An 18,115-nucleotide genomic window follows, 5' to 3' on the forward strand; every position below is an offset into this window, starting at 1 on the left:
GGATGATTCTCATTAATCCTCTTCAACTTTATTTTTTGTTGTTGTTGTTGAACAGTAACAGTAAAGTAAGTCTCTAACTGCTGACCCATTGTTACCAATATACATATTTATATGACAGAAACCTAAATATTAGTCTAAATCCAAACTGTTCATTATGTTATCAGTTAGAAATTATACAGTTTTCATTGAAGGAAAAATCTTACATTCTACTTCAAATAGTTTACAAGTCACTCCTGTTTCTCCCACTTTAAAAATAAAATAAATAAAATTTAAAAAAAACAGCTGAAAAAATACCAAGAAAGGTGACTCCTCATTTTTGTCTGCAAAAATGAGGAGTCGCCTTTCTTGGTATTTTTTCAGCTGTTTTTTTTTTTTTTGAGTCATTTTTGTCTGCAAAAAATGACTCAGGCCAATTTGACACAAAACTCCTGAATTAAGGAAAAAGGTTAAATGTCTGTCAAGAAGTCGCTTGAGCTGCAATAACCCACAGACCACATGTAGCTCAGATTTTTAAGGCATCTCAAGGAAACTTTATTGATACACAGTACAGGTTAACTTCAACAAGGATTACTTGGTTACATTCAAGTGCAGCATATATACTAAAGCTAAAAAAAGACATAATGTAATAAATGATAATGCCTAACAATGCACATCCCATTTCTGCAGAGCTGAATGCACAGAACAAGAGGAAGAACAAACCCAAACTGAGCTTTCCATCCCGTAGAGCCAAACTCTTCACCAGGTTCAGCTAAATGTAACCTCAACACGTCAATGTGTACAGCATGTCTTAATCTAGAATTGAAATGAGAAAAATGAAAGAACTAGATTGACACTAAACTGAATTGGATATTAACTGGACCAGTTCATTGAGAGAACATGTTGTGAATTGTTGTTATATAAAGAAACTGAACTGAAATGAACACAGGATGAACTACGTAGAGCCAGAATTGAGGTAATAAGGCGAGGAAAAGAAATAATAGTAATGGGTATAAAGCAGAAGTGGAGACATATGTCCACTCAGCACTTTTCTGTTAGCAACAAGCTGTTGGGCCATTGTGAGCACTTCACACTATTTATTAAAGCACTCCAAAAAGCAGTAGTTCTGTTTCTATTACAATATCAGAGTAACACATCTCCACTCTAACTGGGGTTGCGTGATAAACAACCACCATCTTCTTTATGTAACATATTTGTCAGTTTCATATCACCTAATACCATTTTTGTTTCCAGAAGGCCCGGACACTCTGCCCTGTGGAGCCTCCATTTGAGTTCTGGTGCTACAGACAGGCTGCAGACCATTTTCACATCAGTCTGCTCTCAGGAACAGGTTTCTGTTCCTCTGGAGATCAGCCTGCAGTTCAGAACAAGCTGACTGTAAAGATAGTTTCTCTTCCATCTTCCTGTGGTCCTGCAGTCTACTGTAGAAAATGACTAATTATCTGGAAACATGCTGATGACAGTGTGTTTTGTCTAATAAGGTCTCACACCCTCTGCAAGAAATGTTGAGAGTACTTCCTAAGGAGGCAGACCTGACAGTGAGCCTCCATCCTTCCACAGGTCACATGTTTAAAATGTCGGACAGCCTTGTGGTCAAACTAAACACAGTTAAATCAGTTTTCAGATTGATTAGTTAATTGCTACGCTGCCAGGCAACTTTAACTCTTGGCAAAAAATATTTGACAAAATCTTGCTCCATTAACGTTCTGAGAAGACGGATTCAGTCTGAATGTCTTGGCAGTTAGAACTCAAAGCTTGCAGGTCCATCAGTCTGACATCAGTCTGGTGAGGAACAGAGAGGTATACTCTGACTGCCAAGCATTACTGCTACAGGCCGTCATTCACGTGATACTTTACAAAGAATTAAACAGCCGCTGCACATGTAAACATGCGTTGAAGTGGAAATGAGTGAGACAATTTTAAAATCACTGTGTCAAAGGCATAAAATAAAATAAAATGATATGGTGCGACATGTTCTTACTGCGGTCTGTAACCTCCCAACTGTGGCATGTAGCTGGACACTGCTCCTGACTCTGTGTCAGCAGACAGGCTGTCTGGCTCGGTGGTCAGCTCAGTGTCCTCTCTGAGGGGACAGAAGTCATGCTGCTCCACCCCCAGCAGCCTGAAGTCATCAGACTCCATGCTGTTCTGGTTCTCTGCACCAGTAAACAGTGACGGTCTGGGAGGAGGCTGGACCTGTCTGCATCCCTCCTGCAGCGACACGTCTGGGTGCTCCTCTGAGTCCAGCAGTGGCTGCGTGGACTCGGACCGCGAAAAGATGGAATGCTGCGAATGGGAGCTGGGTGTCTGGCCCTTGTAACCGCTGGATGCCACAACAGAGGAGTACTGAACGGTGCTGGCCGTGGAGTCAGCGAGGTCAGGGCCCTCATCGCTGTCGGAAACGCTCTGGCGCGGCGAGGACATGCAGGAGGAGCCGCCGATCCCGCTGCTGTGCTCCTCAGATAGGTATTTGCCCTTCTTCAGAGACAGACTGGTCTTGTCCTCTTCAAAGCCAAGCTTTACCTCACACACCCCAACATCAAGCACAGACACACCAGACACACAGTTCTCCTTTGGAGTCTCTTCCTGCAGAGGAACAAAAGATCACTATCACATCTCAGACCAAAAGAATCTCACCCAATACAAAATTCAAGGCTTTGTCAGGCCTATATTAGACGTAAATACAAAAGTTCACTTTGAATTTAAAACCTAATCCTGACACCAAGAGTCAGAGCTTTAATATGGAACCCACAGAAAAACAGAGAGACAGGGGGTTGGTACTGCAGGTTTACCTTCGGAGGATAATCAGGAGACCAGTTTCCAATGGTGCTCTCTCCAGGGTTGGGAATCTGAGGCCAGAAGTTCTCCTTTAATCTGAAAGGAAAGAGAACTCTGACATTACACAGATATCAGTCAGGAAACCAACCACAACACACATCACATATCTAACACAAGACCTTAATGGAGTCTGATCTGGCCTGCCTGACTACAGAACAGAAACTGGAGCAGCCCCATCTCCACTTAGCTTTTTTAGAGCAACTTTACAGCATGAATGCTCTTCATAAACTATGTGTTGAGATGCTGACACACTATGAAGAGTTACATCTTGTAGAGAAAGGAAGGAGACAGACAGGACAGTTCCACCTACACATCCTTCTTCAGGAAGCACAGCAGGAGAGCCATGAGAACGAAGAACAGGAAGCCCAGGCTGACTCCTACCACGATGCCCTCAATCGTTCCTGGAGCTGGCGGGAAGACAGCACAACAGAGCAACACTTCACATCCCCATCAAGTTTTCCTTTATTTCCACTCAGTTTTTAGCTAATGAATAAAGGTTTATTAATGCTGACAAGCTATTAATACCAGATTGTTTTTTTCTTTTGTTGTTCTGCACCAATGTGCAAGCCCAGATTCTAGATGAACGACCTGACCACAGGATTCTGCTTCCAGTGGCCTTCCAAAAAGCAAAACTCTGGCTTGTGAACCAGTCCTAACCACAGCTGGTACACTGGAAATGGGTTGGACATGTCTGTCCAGATGGACTGGTGACCTGTCCATCTCTCAGAAAGTCAACACTATTTTTTATTTTCCATCATCAATCATTTCTTTCCCTTCCTTCAGTGCAACTTAAAAGCAGACTTATGCACAGACACACTCATCTTTTCCCAAGTGCTTTGCAGTTTATCTAGTTGCCTTCAACGTCTTTCTGCCTTCGCTCACAGTTTGCTGCCGTTATTTTATTAGGGCTTTGAATAAATATGTCCTGTTTGTTTAGCTGATGTGAAGCAGCTGCATGCAGACAGACTCACCGTATCTCAATGTGGTGAATGAGTGAGGGTTGCTGCTTTTTGAGCCTGCCACGGTTGAAGCACTGATCCAGACTTCATACTTGGTGTTGCCCAGCAGCTCAGTCAGAGTGTAAGAGGTGTTGTTAGCTGCAACACGGATCGATTCTGAACAGAACCAAACAAGTTAGGCTGACTGCTGTGAAGACAGTGAAAGCTTTGGAGTAAAGAACCAGTTCTGACAGGTAGGAACGTACTCGGGGCCTCGTTCTCCTTTCTGTAGGATATGTTGTAGTTTGTGATGAAGCCCCTCCTCTTGTCCAGTGGAATCTCATCCCACACCAGATGAGCATTATCGTATGCTGGGTAGCTCTTGTTAATAGTAGGGCCCTGTTCTGGAGCTGGAACCCAAGCAGAAACATTATTAGAGCTGATTACACCAGACTGGGTCCAAGTCAGATAAACACAAAACCATTACTACCTGAATCCGCTCAGGAACTTCCCTAATCGTAAAAGAACCAGAACCACAGCAGTGTCACATGCACATCTGCAGCTTAGTAGTGAGGGTTCTGGACAAATAACAGGCTTTCCGATTTAAGATAAAAAATATATATATATATGACTGCAGAGAATTAATTAGTTGTTTACTTATCAAATTTGAAGTCCCTGTTGCTGCCAGGAAGGTGCTCTGGTCAGTTGAGACCAAAATGAAATGTTTTAGTTTAAGTGCAAAACAAGTGAGAAATGACTGAACACATCATCTGCTTTCTGAAAGAAGGCGAGAGCAGCATCATACTGTGGGGATGTTTCTGTTCAGGAGGGTCCACCCATAGTCTGGGTAGCTGGGCCCTACAGAGTGAAGCAAGTTTAACCAACAGATATCCTAGTCATGCAATTTAAAACCTGTGATGACAGTCTGCAAGTGATCTGATAGTGAACAGAACGTACAGATGCAACATGTAGTCATTTGGAGAGTATGATATGCCACCGCTTCTGATCTTATGTGACTTCTTATCATAAGGAAGTCATTTTAGCACAGGAAGATGTCACTAACCGGAAAACAGTCTGACAGTAATCTGTCTGTATTTTAGGTAGATCAGGACCAACTCTGCTGAGAAAATCTCTGACTAACAAAGCACAACAGTCTAACTCAGTGAGGAGAACCATTTTCTCAGAACAGAGATTGGTTTCCATGGTGACAAATCCAGGTAAGAAGTGAAGTGACTTTACAAAACTGAAAATCCTGGTAAGGTATGATGGGAAGATGGATGGAACTGAATACAGAGCACAGCTGGAGGAAAATCTGTTAGAGGCTACAGAAGACCTGAACATCCAACCAGAGCTCTTCACACTAACATACCAATACCAACTGCAGAGCGCAGGGTTCCCCTAAATAAATAAAGGTAAACAGATAAAAGAAGACATGGAAGAAAGCGAGAACTACAGCACAATCCAGTTTGTCTTACCTCCTTGTTCCAGATAGGCTTCTTTATGAACCAGCTTCCAGACCCTCCCAGACTGAATCACATAAACTGACACGTTGTAGCGAACAAACTTCTCAAGGCTCCCTGGATTTCACATCAGAAAACAAAATAATCAGTTTGATCAAATAAAGATCAACAGTAGGCCTGGAGATTATAAGGACGACATAGAATTATTGTTGCATTATCCCACCACACTCTGCTCACAAAAAGCTGAATGAGGTGTGGACATATGGAAGTCCATCCATAGCGAGGAACTTGGACGCTGTAAATAAATCTCAAAACAGGCCAAAGCGCTGCGGAAGGAGCCATTTTGGCCTGCAGGAGCTGCTCTGATACAGTTCCAATCTCCTGGTGAGCAACAGCTCAATGTTCTGGAGGAGATTTTAATGCAGCTCAGAAACATAAAGAAACTTTCTGAGAACATGAAGGGGATTCTGCTTTTTAAAAATATGACCTGTTCAATACCACAAGTGCCAGTTTACATCCTTCAATCACAACTTAATATTTAGTTATATATAATCCATTATTTATACAGGAAAAAATCTCAAGACTCATTGGCTCATTTACAAGAGAGACCAAACACAAAAAATATAAAACAGTTGAGATTTAGCAGCACTTGTGACCATCCCAGCTAGCGGTTGCGTTAGGCTTTTGTTTTGTCCGTCATTTTGTCTGACATCATCAAAAAATTCTGTCATATTCTATTTTTATCCATAAATGTTTAAATGATATTGACATAGTTTAGTTGCATTTAATTTTTGTGTGGTTTGATTAACATTCAATAAGTTGAACAGACAATCTGGATTCCATTACGCATCATGAAGATGAACACATCTAGCTTTTTCTCTGCAGTGACAAAAGCACTGACTGTGATCCCAATAAGCACATATAACACATGAAATTAAACGACTCCGCTTATGAGCGATACACCTGCCTCATAACTTCCCCCTGGTCCACATCTGGAGGAGAAATCTGTGCTCAAGTTGAGATTGAGCAGAAAAAATCCAACCAGACCGGACCAAGCCCACAGATGTTATGTCTGAGCCCAATCCAACCCAACTGATTAACTTTAGATACTTTAGGCTGAATTGAGATGGACACCTTATTTTAATTAAGATTTTACAGATTTCATTTTTAGAGCATCATTTGAGTAAACAGTGTTACATTTCCCATTTCTTACTTTTGTTTAATATCTACCAGCTCCATTTTTACTCAATCGGATAAATGCCTGCTCCTTTATTTGGACTATCAGTAGATCAACAACAACAAAAAATAAAACGTTCAAAAACGGAATATAACCTTTAATTGCGGTCCTAGTGGTTGTTTTGTTTTCTCTCTGCCAGTCTGTTTTTCCGTGCCTTGCCCACTCAACTACATATTCAGATACAGCGGTGTTGTTTGGCCGTTTCCATTCTACAAACATCTGACCCTCCTGGGTCCACACCTTCAACTTTTCCACCGTTGTTTGTTCTGAAAGAGAAACACACACACTGTTAGCAACACATAGATAGCTTTACACCAAGTAAAGGGCTAATTGAATCGCTTTTTAAAGATTGGATTTTTGAGTTTCCAACTGGCCAATCACTGCTGGCCAATCACTGCTCAGGATTGGTTGAGTTGAAGAATGAACCAATACTCAACTGCTTTCTTGGTGCATCTCTGACATATGTGCAAGCATGCTAACATGTTTGTTAAAAAGTTCCTATTGTGCTACCATCTCTTGCTATAATATTAAAAGATTTATGTTCCGACAGAGTTACTGTGAAACAAAGAGCTGAAATCTTTTCAACCTCACTAGAGTTTTTAAATATTCTGGTTCTTTAACTTACTAAGTATGCATAATGGCAACAGCACAGCTGCACTGTGTTTCCTACTGTACTTCATCAGTCCACATGCGCATAAAGGCATTAGTTGTATTTCCTTTTCTGTACTGCAGTCCTAATAAAGCTCTTGGTTTATTCTGCTGACACTGACTCTGCAAATGTAGGCCAGCTTTAGTGTTCATCTTTCACTGAACATTCAACATAAGGCTTCCATATGCACTAGCTGCTATGTTGCATTGAAAGAGATACACAGACTAAGGACTATGTGTGATCGGGCATTTGCTATAGCTGCTCCTCGTCTATGAAATTCTCTCCTGGACTATTTGAGAGCCCCGCAATTATTGTCTGACTTTAAAACCGGCCTGGAAACATTTCTTTTTAGACAAACCTACTCCACTTTTAAATGACTGTCTTTGTTCGATTGTTGATTTTATTTGCTTTTAGCTACACTGTGGAGCACTTTGAGATTTTGTTAATGAAAAGTGCGTTATAAATTAAACTGATTATTATTATTATTATTACATACCAGATGATCTGACAAGGATCAAACACGCCTCTGGAGAAGTCCCCTTGGAATTGTTGGCATTCACGCACACTCTTACAAACTGTTTATCAGCCAAGGAAATGTTCTTAAGCAGAGTGACTCTGCTCTCACTGGAGTTCTGGCTCTGGTCGGCTGGGATGATCTCCTGCTCCAAAGGTCCATTCTTGTTGTAGAGAATTAAGCCGAATGATGTTATCCTTCCATTGGCATGCTTGGGATCCTGAAAGTCAAAGTCATATACACACACAGGATGAAAAAGCAGCCTTCATCAGTGGAAGAATCTGTTCAGCATAGACTGAGCTGTTCATCCCCTGCAGACTAGGTGAGTCATTCTGTTGTCAACAAACCCAGCTTCATCCTTACAAAGCCATTTAGTTTCACATTTCCAAAGTTTAAACTCAACCTGCTGTTCAGAAGTAACAATGAGATCAGTGTAGTCCAATGCCCTCCTCAGTTGCCGGATCTCAACCCAAATGAATATTTCAGACACCTGCCTGAATCTAGGCCAGAACCAATAAAGCCAGAACCTGAACAAATGAGTGTTCAGCCCAGTGTACTTGTAAGCAAGTTGACCCAATAACATGTCTAGTGAGTGAATATCAGCTGTTCTCTGATGTTTTCCAATCTGTTCATGTTTGGTTTGGATATTTTGTTATTAAACCGTTTTGTTTACAACATTATGAAACTTTACCTTACAAATGATCTGCACTTCTTCACCACGGTCACCCCCAGACAACTGCCACAAATCTGGTTTACTTCTAGGTCCTGAATCAGAGGTAGAAAAAACAGGAAGTATCACAACATGACTTATGTCTCCAACTGCACAGTGAAGGGAAACGTGCAGGTTTATAGCATCATTAATAGATGGACCATCTGGGCTTTTTTGAGCCCATGATAACTGATCATTGAAAAACAATTTACTATGCATATACACATATACATATATGTATACACACAGGGCTGTTGAACGATTAAAATTATTAATCTGATTAATTGGAGTTGCTTTGAATAATCATGATTACAGTATTTTCCGGACTATAAGGCACACCTAAAAGCCTTAAATTTTCTCAAAAATCAGCAGTGCACCTTATAATCCGGTGCACCTTATAGTGCGGAAAATACGGTAATTAACTGAGTTAATAAATTAGTTCTAAATATTTTAGTGCTTCAATTAATACAAATAGGGTATAACAGGCAGAACTGTAGCTTCAGTTCTAAAGAGCTACATGTAACTTTTTACGAAAATGTCAACTGTTATTGACTTTTTTTTTTGTCAACAACAACCTGCCCATTACAGGACGAACTCTTACGACCGTCGCAACCAACGTCCCATCTGTGCCAAGTCAGGCACAGATAAGATTCTGCTTAATGTTCTGGGCACACATCTAACTCCATATCTGTGTCAACAGTCAGAGTATGAAACAATAACACTTACGATCCTCTGGTGTTGTCTTAGTTTCATTGGCACTCCAGTTGCTCCAGGGACCTGAGTTCCCTTCTCGATTTCTGCAGCGCATCTGAATGACATAAGCGCTGTTTGGCTGAAGATTCTGCAGTCTGAAAGAAGTTATGACCTTGTCGGTGTCTCCAAGAGGTATCTGTAAAACAGAAACCCCAGTGTCAATTCAGACAAACTCAATATCATTATCAATAATAAACCAAGAACCAGATAAACCAAGAATTGATTTATCTGAGTTGGTTTTTATTCAAAATATATTCTTTAAGAATCAGCGAGCCAGAGGGTGAACAGCTGCCATTTGTTCTGACATGCATCAGTTGGGATTAAACGGAACTGTCTCAAAGGCAGCATAACTTCTGCTCTGCCCCAGGTGAACAAAATATTCAGCATATCAACCAGAATGGGCTCAGAAACAGTTTTGATCCATAAAGTGCTTAAATCATACACACTTACATAACTCCAGGTATGGGATCCACTTTCGCAGTATCGGATTTGATAAGTCAGTTTTATTCGTACATCCTCAATAGGATGCTCCCATTTGATTAAAAGGCAGTTAGGGAAAAGCTCCTCTGGAAACGCAGTCACTTTGGATGGAGGATCTGTTTTCACTGGAACACAGAAACACAGGAGTCCATTTCAGAATACAACAAAAATAAAAACCTTCCAAAATGAAGATGGTCAAACATTTACTTACCAAACTCATTGGCGTCTTGTTTCAGATGCTCAGACTCCACTGTTCCCAGTAAATTATCTGCCACCACCCAAACATCGAAATGCATGAAATGGGGGAAGAATCCCAGATCCACCATGGTTTTGTTGAGGAATGTTGTCTTGCTTCTATATGTGCCTGACCTGGAGACATTTTTTAGAAAGTATTTTTAGAAAACTCAGATTATGAAATAAGTTGTACTGCAGAGCATGTTCAGTTCCTGACCTCTCTCATTCTCACTTACTCGCAATTCATCCCAAAAGTATAAAATATGAAATCATGATGAAATACTGGGATCAAAATGTCTAAAAATAACTTCCTCCAACAATCTAGGAATACCAGAGCAATGACTTCATAGCATGATGGAGCACGGTGAAACATGGTGGAGCATGGAGGGGCATGGCGGGGTATGATGGAGCTGGTGGAGAATGGTGGGGTATGATGGAGCATGGTGGGGTATGATGGAGCATGGTGGAGTATGATGGAGCATGGTGGAGTATGATGGAGCATGGTGCATGGTTGGGTTTGGTGGTTGTTGTGAAGTAGTCATGCTATGAACACTGTGATGCTGGCATTAAGTTGCCTTGATCTGTTTCTTCTATCTGTCCCTATCAAATACAGTAAAAATAAAACATGCAGAACATATTCAGGTCATCACTAAATCATCTGCATACAGATAAAAAAACATTAAAAACCTTTTTATTATCCAAAACAAACAATCATGCTACCAGATGTAATGAATAATGCTGGCATGCAGCATCGGTGCAAGACTCACTCATGTTGCACCATCACTGTGTAGTTTGTTTTGACATCTTCAGTCTGACCACCAACCGCATCCCACTTGCAGTTTAAAACCCCGGAGACCAATTTCCCAACCTGCTCTGCCACACAGGACAGGTTCTCCACTCTCCGAGGTGGATCTGGTGTTGGGCCAAGAACAGAGACCTCAGATTAGGAACCAACTACAGTTCACCTTGATTATAGTCAGAAAAACAGAACCACAAATTAGGACTGCACATTATTAGAAAAGGAGGCCATATGTGAGAATATCTGGAAATGTTGTGATAATCACATGATCAAGCAAAGACCTTTGTATGGGCTGGGGCTCAAAGTTAAAAATGGTCACATACAAAAAAGTCTTAAAACACCACCACAACAACGTAATAACAGATATTAGTCAAGAATCTAATATAGAATCAAATCACTTTATCATTGCTATCATGTTGGAACAATGCAAAGTAAATGTAGTGTATGTTTCCCTGATAGGTTCAATGTTGTTGTTGAGGGACTGCTGCTGCTGCTCATAGTGCTGGTGAGCTGTTTTCATCTGAGAATATAGTTATTAAAAATTATGAACTCATCCATGTCATGAACTTATTTTTAGTTGCGTTCATCTGCCATGGTTGTGTTGAAGAATGTTGTGCTGCTTCTATATGCAGCACAACATATAGAAGCAGCACAATAGCTGCTGCTGGTGCTCTGACTAAAACCAAGAAGTTAGAGAACATCACCTAGTTCTAAGTCCTTCCACTGAGAGAATAAACTTTAAAATACTACGTGTATTTTAGAGTTTATAAATCACTGAAAGACTTGGCACCACAGTTTATTAAAATGGCCTACAGGCAACAAATAACCTACCATACCTTGGTGTGTTCTCAGTCATGATGCAAAAATATTAATAACATTTGACAGGCAGTCTGTCCTGTTTCTGTGGGGAAAATGGGGCCCGTTTTTTTTTTTTTTTTTTTTTTTTTTTTTTTTATCTTTTTTTAATAAAGAACCAACTTCATATCAGTTCCTTACTGGCTTCATCAACATGTTAATCCTGCATTCACTAATATTCTACAGCCACAGAGACTGTGACCATTATACAATTAAATTGGTAGCTATCATTATTGCAACCCATGGGGTTTTTTGACATGCATATTGCTTACAGTGATAATGTTATAATAAATTTGCACCCCTATACTGTCAACCACTAGCTGCCCCACAACTACACACACATCGACAGGTAATCAAATTATTTAAAAAAGGCTAAAAAAAACCTTGATCCCTTTCCATGTAGGATTAAAAAACATGGGACAAATTTTATATTGAGCAGAGTGAACTTACAGGCTTTCTTCAGGTAGATCCCATGAATAAATTTGCTTTTATTCAGAGAAACGTAAGGGGAGTTTTTCTTGCAGCTACAGAAAAGCCATTCAGATTCTTCACCGCTGATGAGGATGGTCACAGCTAGTGCTGATTCATTTATCTTGATGTAGTTTTTTTCAGGTACAACGGATGATTCTGATAGATTCCAGTACAGACTGTCAGCAGTGACTTCAACTGTGTTGACGATCACGCATGTAGCCGTGAAGTTAGTACCGATCTCCACCACTGGAACATGAGGAGAAGTCACCAGATGGGTGCTAAATTCTGCAGAAAGAAAAAAAACATTGAAACCATGGTCAATACATGATGACCTCAGAGGTAATTTCTGAACTGTAAGATTATTAATTCCATGGTGCAATATGTTTTCAGTAAAAATACAACAAAATGTTTCTCCAAATGACTTTTGAAAACCTAAAAAGCATGACTACAGCAGTCTGTTGGTAAGAACTCCCAGACACATGGCTGAAGGCTGATGTTAGCTTGGTCAGATGTGCAAAGTTTAAGAGAAATATGTCAAACTTTTATTTCTGCTCAGATAATTAAAAAAAACAAATATTAGCTTCTCACAAAATATTACTATGACATCATAGCAAGAAAAGAAAAGTTTTAATACAGAATGTGGCCATGTCCATGTACAGCACAGCATCTGTATTCAGCCTTTTGGCATAAATTATTGCATCAATGCAGTGTAACATGGAAGTGATCAGCCTATGGCTCCTTTACTGGGACGCATCTGAGAGGAGGCCAGCACAAGATTCTGATATAGTAATCTTCAAACCCAATGCTAAGGTTTCACAGTATTCACAACAAAATAACCTACTTGTTTTCATCTAAAAATAGAACTATAACAATTCTTACTAGCGCTGCTAAAACAATATATTGATCATATCAGATACAATAATGTCATTGATAAGGTGTTTACTTTTTTGATTAGGCATAGGCACAATTATAAAATATATGCCTGCTAAATTTAGCAGTAGATCTAGAATAAATCAGCTTAAAGCGCACAACATGACTGTTTTTATGTTCTGTTTAAAAAATAGAATCAGTGGAACAAGCTGATTATAGCTGGATATTTAGCTGAGCTCCAAGCTCTGGCTGCCAGCCTGCACTCCGCTCCTTTACCGCTTTATATGTCACCTGCAGTTTGTAAAAAAAAAGTTACATGAATGACAGCTGCTGGCGGTTTATTAATTATATTTTTGCAACCAAATGGAATCAGACAAATCTGTCTTTGCTGAATGAGAATAAAAAAGTGCAGTAGCTTCCTTCAGCCAGCTGCCCCTCAGTGCACAGCTACAGATAGGGGAGGAGGACTGCGCTGACCACAGTGAGGAAAAACTGCAGTCATGCTTCCATAATGTACTCAGGCATGTCATAAAACACACTGTAGTTAGAATGAATATTATGTTTGGTATTGTAGAGCTTTTGAAATAGTAACTGCTAAATTTTATTTCATTTTAACAAAAACAATGCCTTTCCAGCTAACTGTGTGTGTGTGTATTGAAGCTGCAAATACATCAAATAGCATTTGTCATCTACATCACTGCAGTTATTTGCACTAATAGAATCATAATCCACTGTTATTGCAATGTTCAGCAATAGTGCTGTAAATACATGTTTTCCTCGTGTTATACAACCCCCTAATATTTACAACATGTCACTTCAGAAAAATGTTGAAGTGATATGTTTTAGACGCATCCCACATAATTTGTAAACCCACTTCTGCTATTCAACTCAACTTAAACCGAATCTAAAATTAGAAGAAGAAACAGGAAAGGGAGTCAGTTTAAAACAGGCAAAGCTGTACTCATGTATGTAGATATGTGTGGATGCATGTAGTGTAAACTTAAAGTGTGGATCAAACATAAGCCGGGGATGTGCTTTTATTTTGAAAGGAGCTTGTAAAGGAGGGTGCCGTAACGCCTTGTGCCGTCGCACACGTCAAAACTGAGTGCGGACTGGCTTCACTGTCATTTCCGAAGAGGTCGTTAACTTTACCGCGGTGAGAGACGAGTTCTGATGCTGGCTGTCAGCTTCTAACACTTCTGATAATGCTGACTCTACTGTAGGAGCATTAACGATATCATACCTGTTAAGTCTCCCGTTTTGGCCGGGAAACTATTGTTTTTTACCCCCTTTCCTGCCGTGCTCCCATGTTATTATTTTCCCGTAAATATCCCGTATTGTGTACCCCCCATCTCCTGCTTTATTACAGAGGTCATATCAAACTCTCTCACACAGAGAGAGCTCATTCTTATGTTGGCCATCAAACCCTCTTACATTTACTACTGTTCTCATTCCTATATTCTGTCATTCATTCTTACGTTTAATAGTACATGTGAGAGAATTTGATAGTATATGTAAGAAAGTTCTTATGTTTTGGCCCAGGGGGCCTCTCATAAACTTCTAACACAAACAGCAGTCACAGCACTTTCACTTCAGAGAATCAGAGTGAGTTCAGACCAGAACCAAAAAGCAGAGAAGACTCTCTGGAAACATCTGCTTATTAAAACCTTCGCTTATTGAGAGTTTGGTCGCTACACAATACAGCTTCTGACAAATGTTTGTGGCTTTACAAATAATGGTCTAAGTGTGGGTTACCATGGTGTTCCCTGAGACACAAAGGTAAGATAAGGAAAAGACTGACTGACTTTCAAGCAAGCAGTGTAGTCATGACCACCAGAAAACTCTTTATGACTGCAACTGGAAGAGTTAACAGTATCAGCCATTTTTAAACTTATTCAAAAGAACAATGGTGACTGTGAGCTGACGTGTTATTTTCCGATCATTATATTTGTGGAGTCACGCATGTGCTAGGGGTGGAATGGTCTTGAGCACCAGCCCCTTTCGGCCTTGATGCCCCAAGTGCCATTTGTTGAGGACTTTTTTACTTTTATTTTCTTATATGTGTCTGAAGGCCTCCTTGTGTCCTGTCAACAATAATATTTAAGTAACAATAACAATTAAGCTTAACAAATGGATCTGGTTGCTCTCAATCAAATAATGATATGAACTGATTCTCATCCATCATGAGCTTTTGCCTCCATGTCCTCTGTTGTCAGAACACCGGACCGGAAGTAGGCCGTCCAACTAGTACAGTATTGAAGTTAAGAAAAAACATTTTTATTTACTTTAGTTATTGTCCCTGAGGTAGTGGACCCCTCCCCAAACAAAGAAATGGTTCGGCCGCAGAGAAAACTCTGAGTCTGAGTTCATCAGACTGCCCAGAGCCCCGGTACAGCCTGCCCCCGGTTCACTCTCTGCTCCTCCTTCAGCTGTGTCATTGCTGGAGGACAGCAACTGTGAATAGAAGTTACTGCAGAACCTCAACTGATAAAGAAAGGTTCGGACCACAGCATTTGGAGCTCATAAAATGTTCCATAATCTGTAGAAAATACTAGCAACAATTTAGACCACAACATAAAAGCCTGACTTGTGACAGTTAAATAAATCAAGGTGTCCCAAACTTGATACCTATACATGTGAAACTTCAATAAAAGTTTAGATTCCTTTGTTAAACAAATTAAACTATCTTTTTCCTGATAAATAAACATATGTTATCAATATTTTTGCATCATGACTGAGAACAATCCAAGGACAGGGAGATTATTTGTTGCACATAGGACATTTTAATAAATTGTTGTGCCAAGCCCTACAGTGATTTATAAACTAACAGTATTTTAAAGTCTATTCTCTCAGTGGAAGGACTTAGAACTGGGTGATGTGCTCTAACTGTCTGGTTTTAGTCAGAACACCAGCAGCAGTGTTCTGGATCAGCTGCAGCTGACCCTTGAGGAAGATAAACACATGGATGAGTTTCTTTAGATCTAGTTAAGAAGGACAAGATGTGCTGATAACTAACTATGTGTTAGAACTATGAAGGGATATAACTACACAATACAGCATAGAAAAACTGTGTAGTTATAACATGGAGGTTAACCAGTCACATATCTCTTTAGGGGTCTATTTGGGAAGACAGTAGCATATCAGAATATATTCTATCATAATATACTTCATAATTAGCATCCATCTCTCCTAAGGTCTTTTTAACAATTATAGTCTCAGATGAAAACAGCTCACCAGCACTATGAGCAGCAGCAGTCCCTCAACAACAACATTGAACCTATCAGGGAAACATACACTACATTTACTTTGCATTGTTCCAACATGATAACAATGATAAAGTGATTTGATTCTATATTAGATTCTTGACTAATATCTGTTCTTAAGTTGTTGTGGTGGTGTTTTAAGATCTTTTTGTATGTGACCATTTTTAACTTGGAGGTTTGGCCCCTACAAATATCTCTGCACGGCTCTGTTGTGGAGTGGAAAGCTGTGCTGCTCCAGCTCTGCGTCCTCTTCCTGGAAGATAATATTCCCAGGAAACAGGGAGGCTGGTAGCAGAGGTGAACTGGAGAAACGAAACTGACCGTGTTTAGCATGGAGCACTGAGGCGACGAAAGCCAGTCCAAACAACTGGAGCACCATCGAAGACATCATGACGACAGCTGCGAGAAAAAGACGATAAGGAAAAGACAAAAAAAAAAAATCACAAATTTTAGTTCGTTCATAGTTTAGGAGCTGACGTCTGACTTGCTGTGTGAAATACCGAGTCTGAAGGATTTTATTCTATATGAATACAGATATCACGATCATGGTAGTTTTTATAGCATCGTATAAGATCGCGAGAGCTACTCAGCACATGTTTAGCATAGCGAGCTAACTCTGTCCCTTCGGTTAACTCGACGGTTACGTTTAGGCAGAAATAAAATCCAACTTACCCCCACTGCTAAACAGGAGCTTCATAAATTGACCAGTTAAGAAAAAACATGCCCTATTTGTAGCCACCCTATTTGTCACGTCCTTTCCAGTTCTTCTTGTTTAGATCCGCCCACTTCCAGTAAGGTACAGGCTGTGTCATAATAATGTCGTTAGGCTACAGGCTCTATCACGTCCTAACGCCGTAACGACATCAGAGTCGGGGGGCGCTAGACTTCTGGTAGAACTGCGAAACAGACCTGCTGGAAAATACTACCACATTATTGGCCAAAATAACTGTCTGTCAAACACGCTCAACCAATGAAAATCCAGTACTTTCTCTGCGCCGTTTGTGTTTTGGGGATCTGCACCATTTACATACCGGCATAGCAAGCTGCGTGCATTTTGTTGCTCCTACGTATAAATAAATAAAATAAACATATCAAATATTTTTATGCTTATATCGATCTGTAGATACTGGCGATCATAAATAATTTTACCCTTTGTATTATTCAGCACCCTGCCTTTGGCAGTTGGTTTTTTTGATATTATAATAATATTGTCAAAAGCTGACGGCAAATTGTGGCTCTGAAAGATTGCCACACATGTAAGATGCTGAAAGCCCCACCATTTAAGGGAAGATGTCCTTTACTGGCGACGGCTTTTAGCTTGGTATCACACCGGCTGACTGTTACTGAAGAGACCCACTGCGACTTTCCGGTATGTCCCCGCCTCTCATTTACAGGAACTTTATGCAAATATTAGTCGCTGATTTAGCATTCTGTGCGAGACAACTTAAATGAGATGTTCCAAAAGAAAACAAGAAGGGCTAAAATAGAACACAAGATGAAAAAAATCACATGAATAAGTGAAATTTTATGTTATTCTGGTCCCTGCTAGCAAGAAAATGTTCGGAGTACGTCCGTGAACGTAGTCTGAAAGTCGAACGTCGAATGTTCGGACCTGAAGTTCAGCAAACGTTGTCTGAACATTCACTCTGAACATTCGTTTCCAAATAATTTTCTTTTTTTTTGTTTTTTTTGCTGTCATTTCACTTGATTTAGATTTTATATCTTTAAAACTTTAAAACTTTTTTTTTTATCAAATTTTTATTTTTCACTTCTCATACAAAGTGCATACTTCCGAATGTTGTTTGAACGTTCTTGAACGTCTTCTGGACGTTTTCATAAATGTTGCTTTAAAAATAACTTCAAATAAAAACGGAGGCATTACAAAGAGCTTTATTTCTCCCTACAAAATAATTTTTTAAGATTTTTTTGTTACTCTTGCTGTTATTCTAATGCAAACGTCTCTTCTATGTCTTAATAAAAAATAAATAAATAAACAAATGTTCGGACTTGACGTTCGCCGAATTTTAATATATTTAAAACTTTTATGG

General features: G+C 39.9%; 1 protein-coding gene across 2 annotated transcripts; it reads right to left on the minus strand.

The window, feature by feature from the left end:
* Window positions 1-502: 502 nt before the first annotated feature.
* Window positions 503-16,932, minus strand: il6st (interleukin 6 cytokine family signal transduce). 2 transcript variants are annotated; one of them, XM_015019615.1, is made up of 16 exons: window positions 16,740-16,932; window positions 16,389-16,466; window positions 11,914-12,219; window positions 10,577-10,721; window positions 9,787-9,944; window positions 9,546-9,700; window positions 9,069-9,231; window positions 8,325-8,398; window positions 7,616-7,853; window positions 6,566-6,736; window positions 5,249-5,350; window positions 4,040-4,183; window positions 3,807-3,950; window positions 3,146-3,242; window positions 2,790-2,871; window positions 503-2,583 (listed from the first exon to the last, which is right to left on the minus strand). In XM_015019615.1, the coding sequence occupies exons 1-16, from the start codon at window positions 16,762-16,764 to the stop codon at window positions 1,975-1,977; spliced, it is 2,691 nt and encodes an 896-aa protein (XP_014875101.1). In that variant the 5' UTR covers window positions 16,765-16,932; the 3' UTR covers window positions 503-1,974. The 2 variants fall into 2 exon arrangements, with proteins under 2 accessions (XP_014875101.1, XP_014875103.1); XM_015019617.1 differs by lacking the exon at window positions 11,914-12,219.
* Between the last annotated feature and the right edge of the window lie 1,183 nt (window positions 16,933-18,115).

The sequence above is a fragment of the Poecilia latipinna genome, unplaced genomic scaffold (assembly GCF_001443285.1).
Source record: "Poecilia latipinna isolate Pla-1442-1.1 unplaced genomic scaffold, P_latipinna-1.0 Scaffold2459, whole genome shotgun sequence".
In the NCBI taxonomy this organism is placed as follows: domain Eukaryota; kingdom Metazoa; phylum Chordata; class Actinopteri; order Cyprinodontiformes; family Poeciliidae; genus Poecilia; species Poecilia latipinna.

Coding starts and splice junctions, on each gene's coding strand:
- il6st (XM_015019615.1), bottom strand. CDS start 16,764: ATGAAGCTCCTGTTTAGCAGTGGGG. Junction 9,945..10,576: donor ACAGTGATGGTGCAACATGA/GTGAGTCTTGCA, acceptor AAATGTCTCCAG/GTCAGGCACATATAGAAGCA. Junction 9,232..9,545: donor GATCCCATACCTGGAGTTAT/GTAAGTGTGTAT, acceptor TCTGTTTTACAG/ATACCTCTTGGAGACACCGA.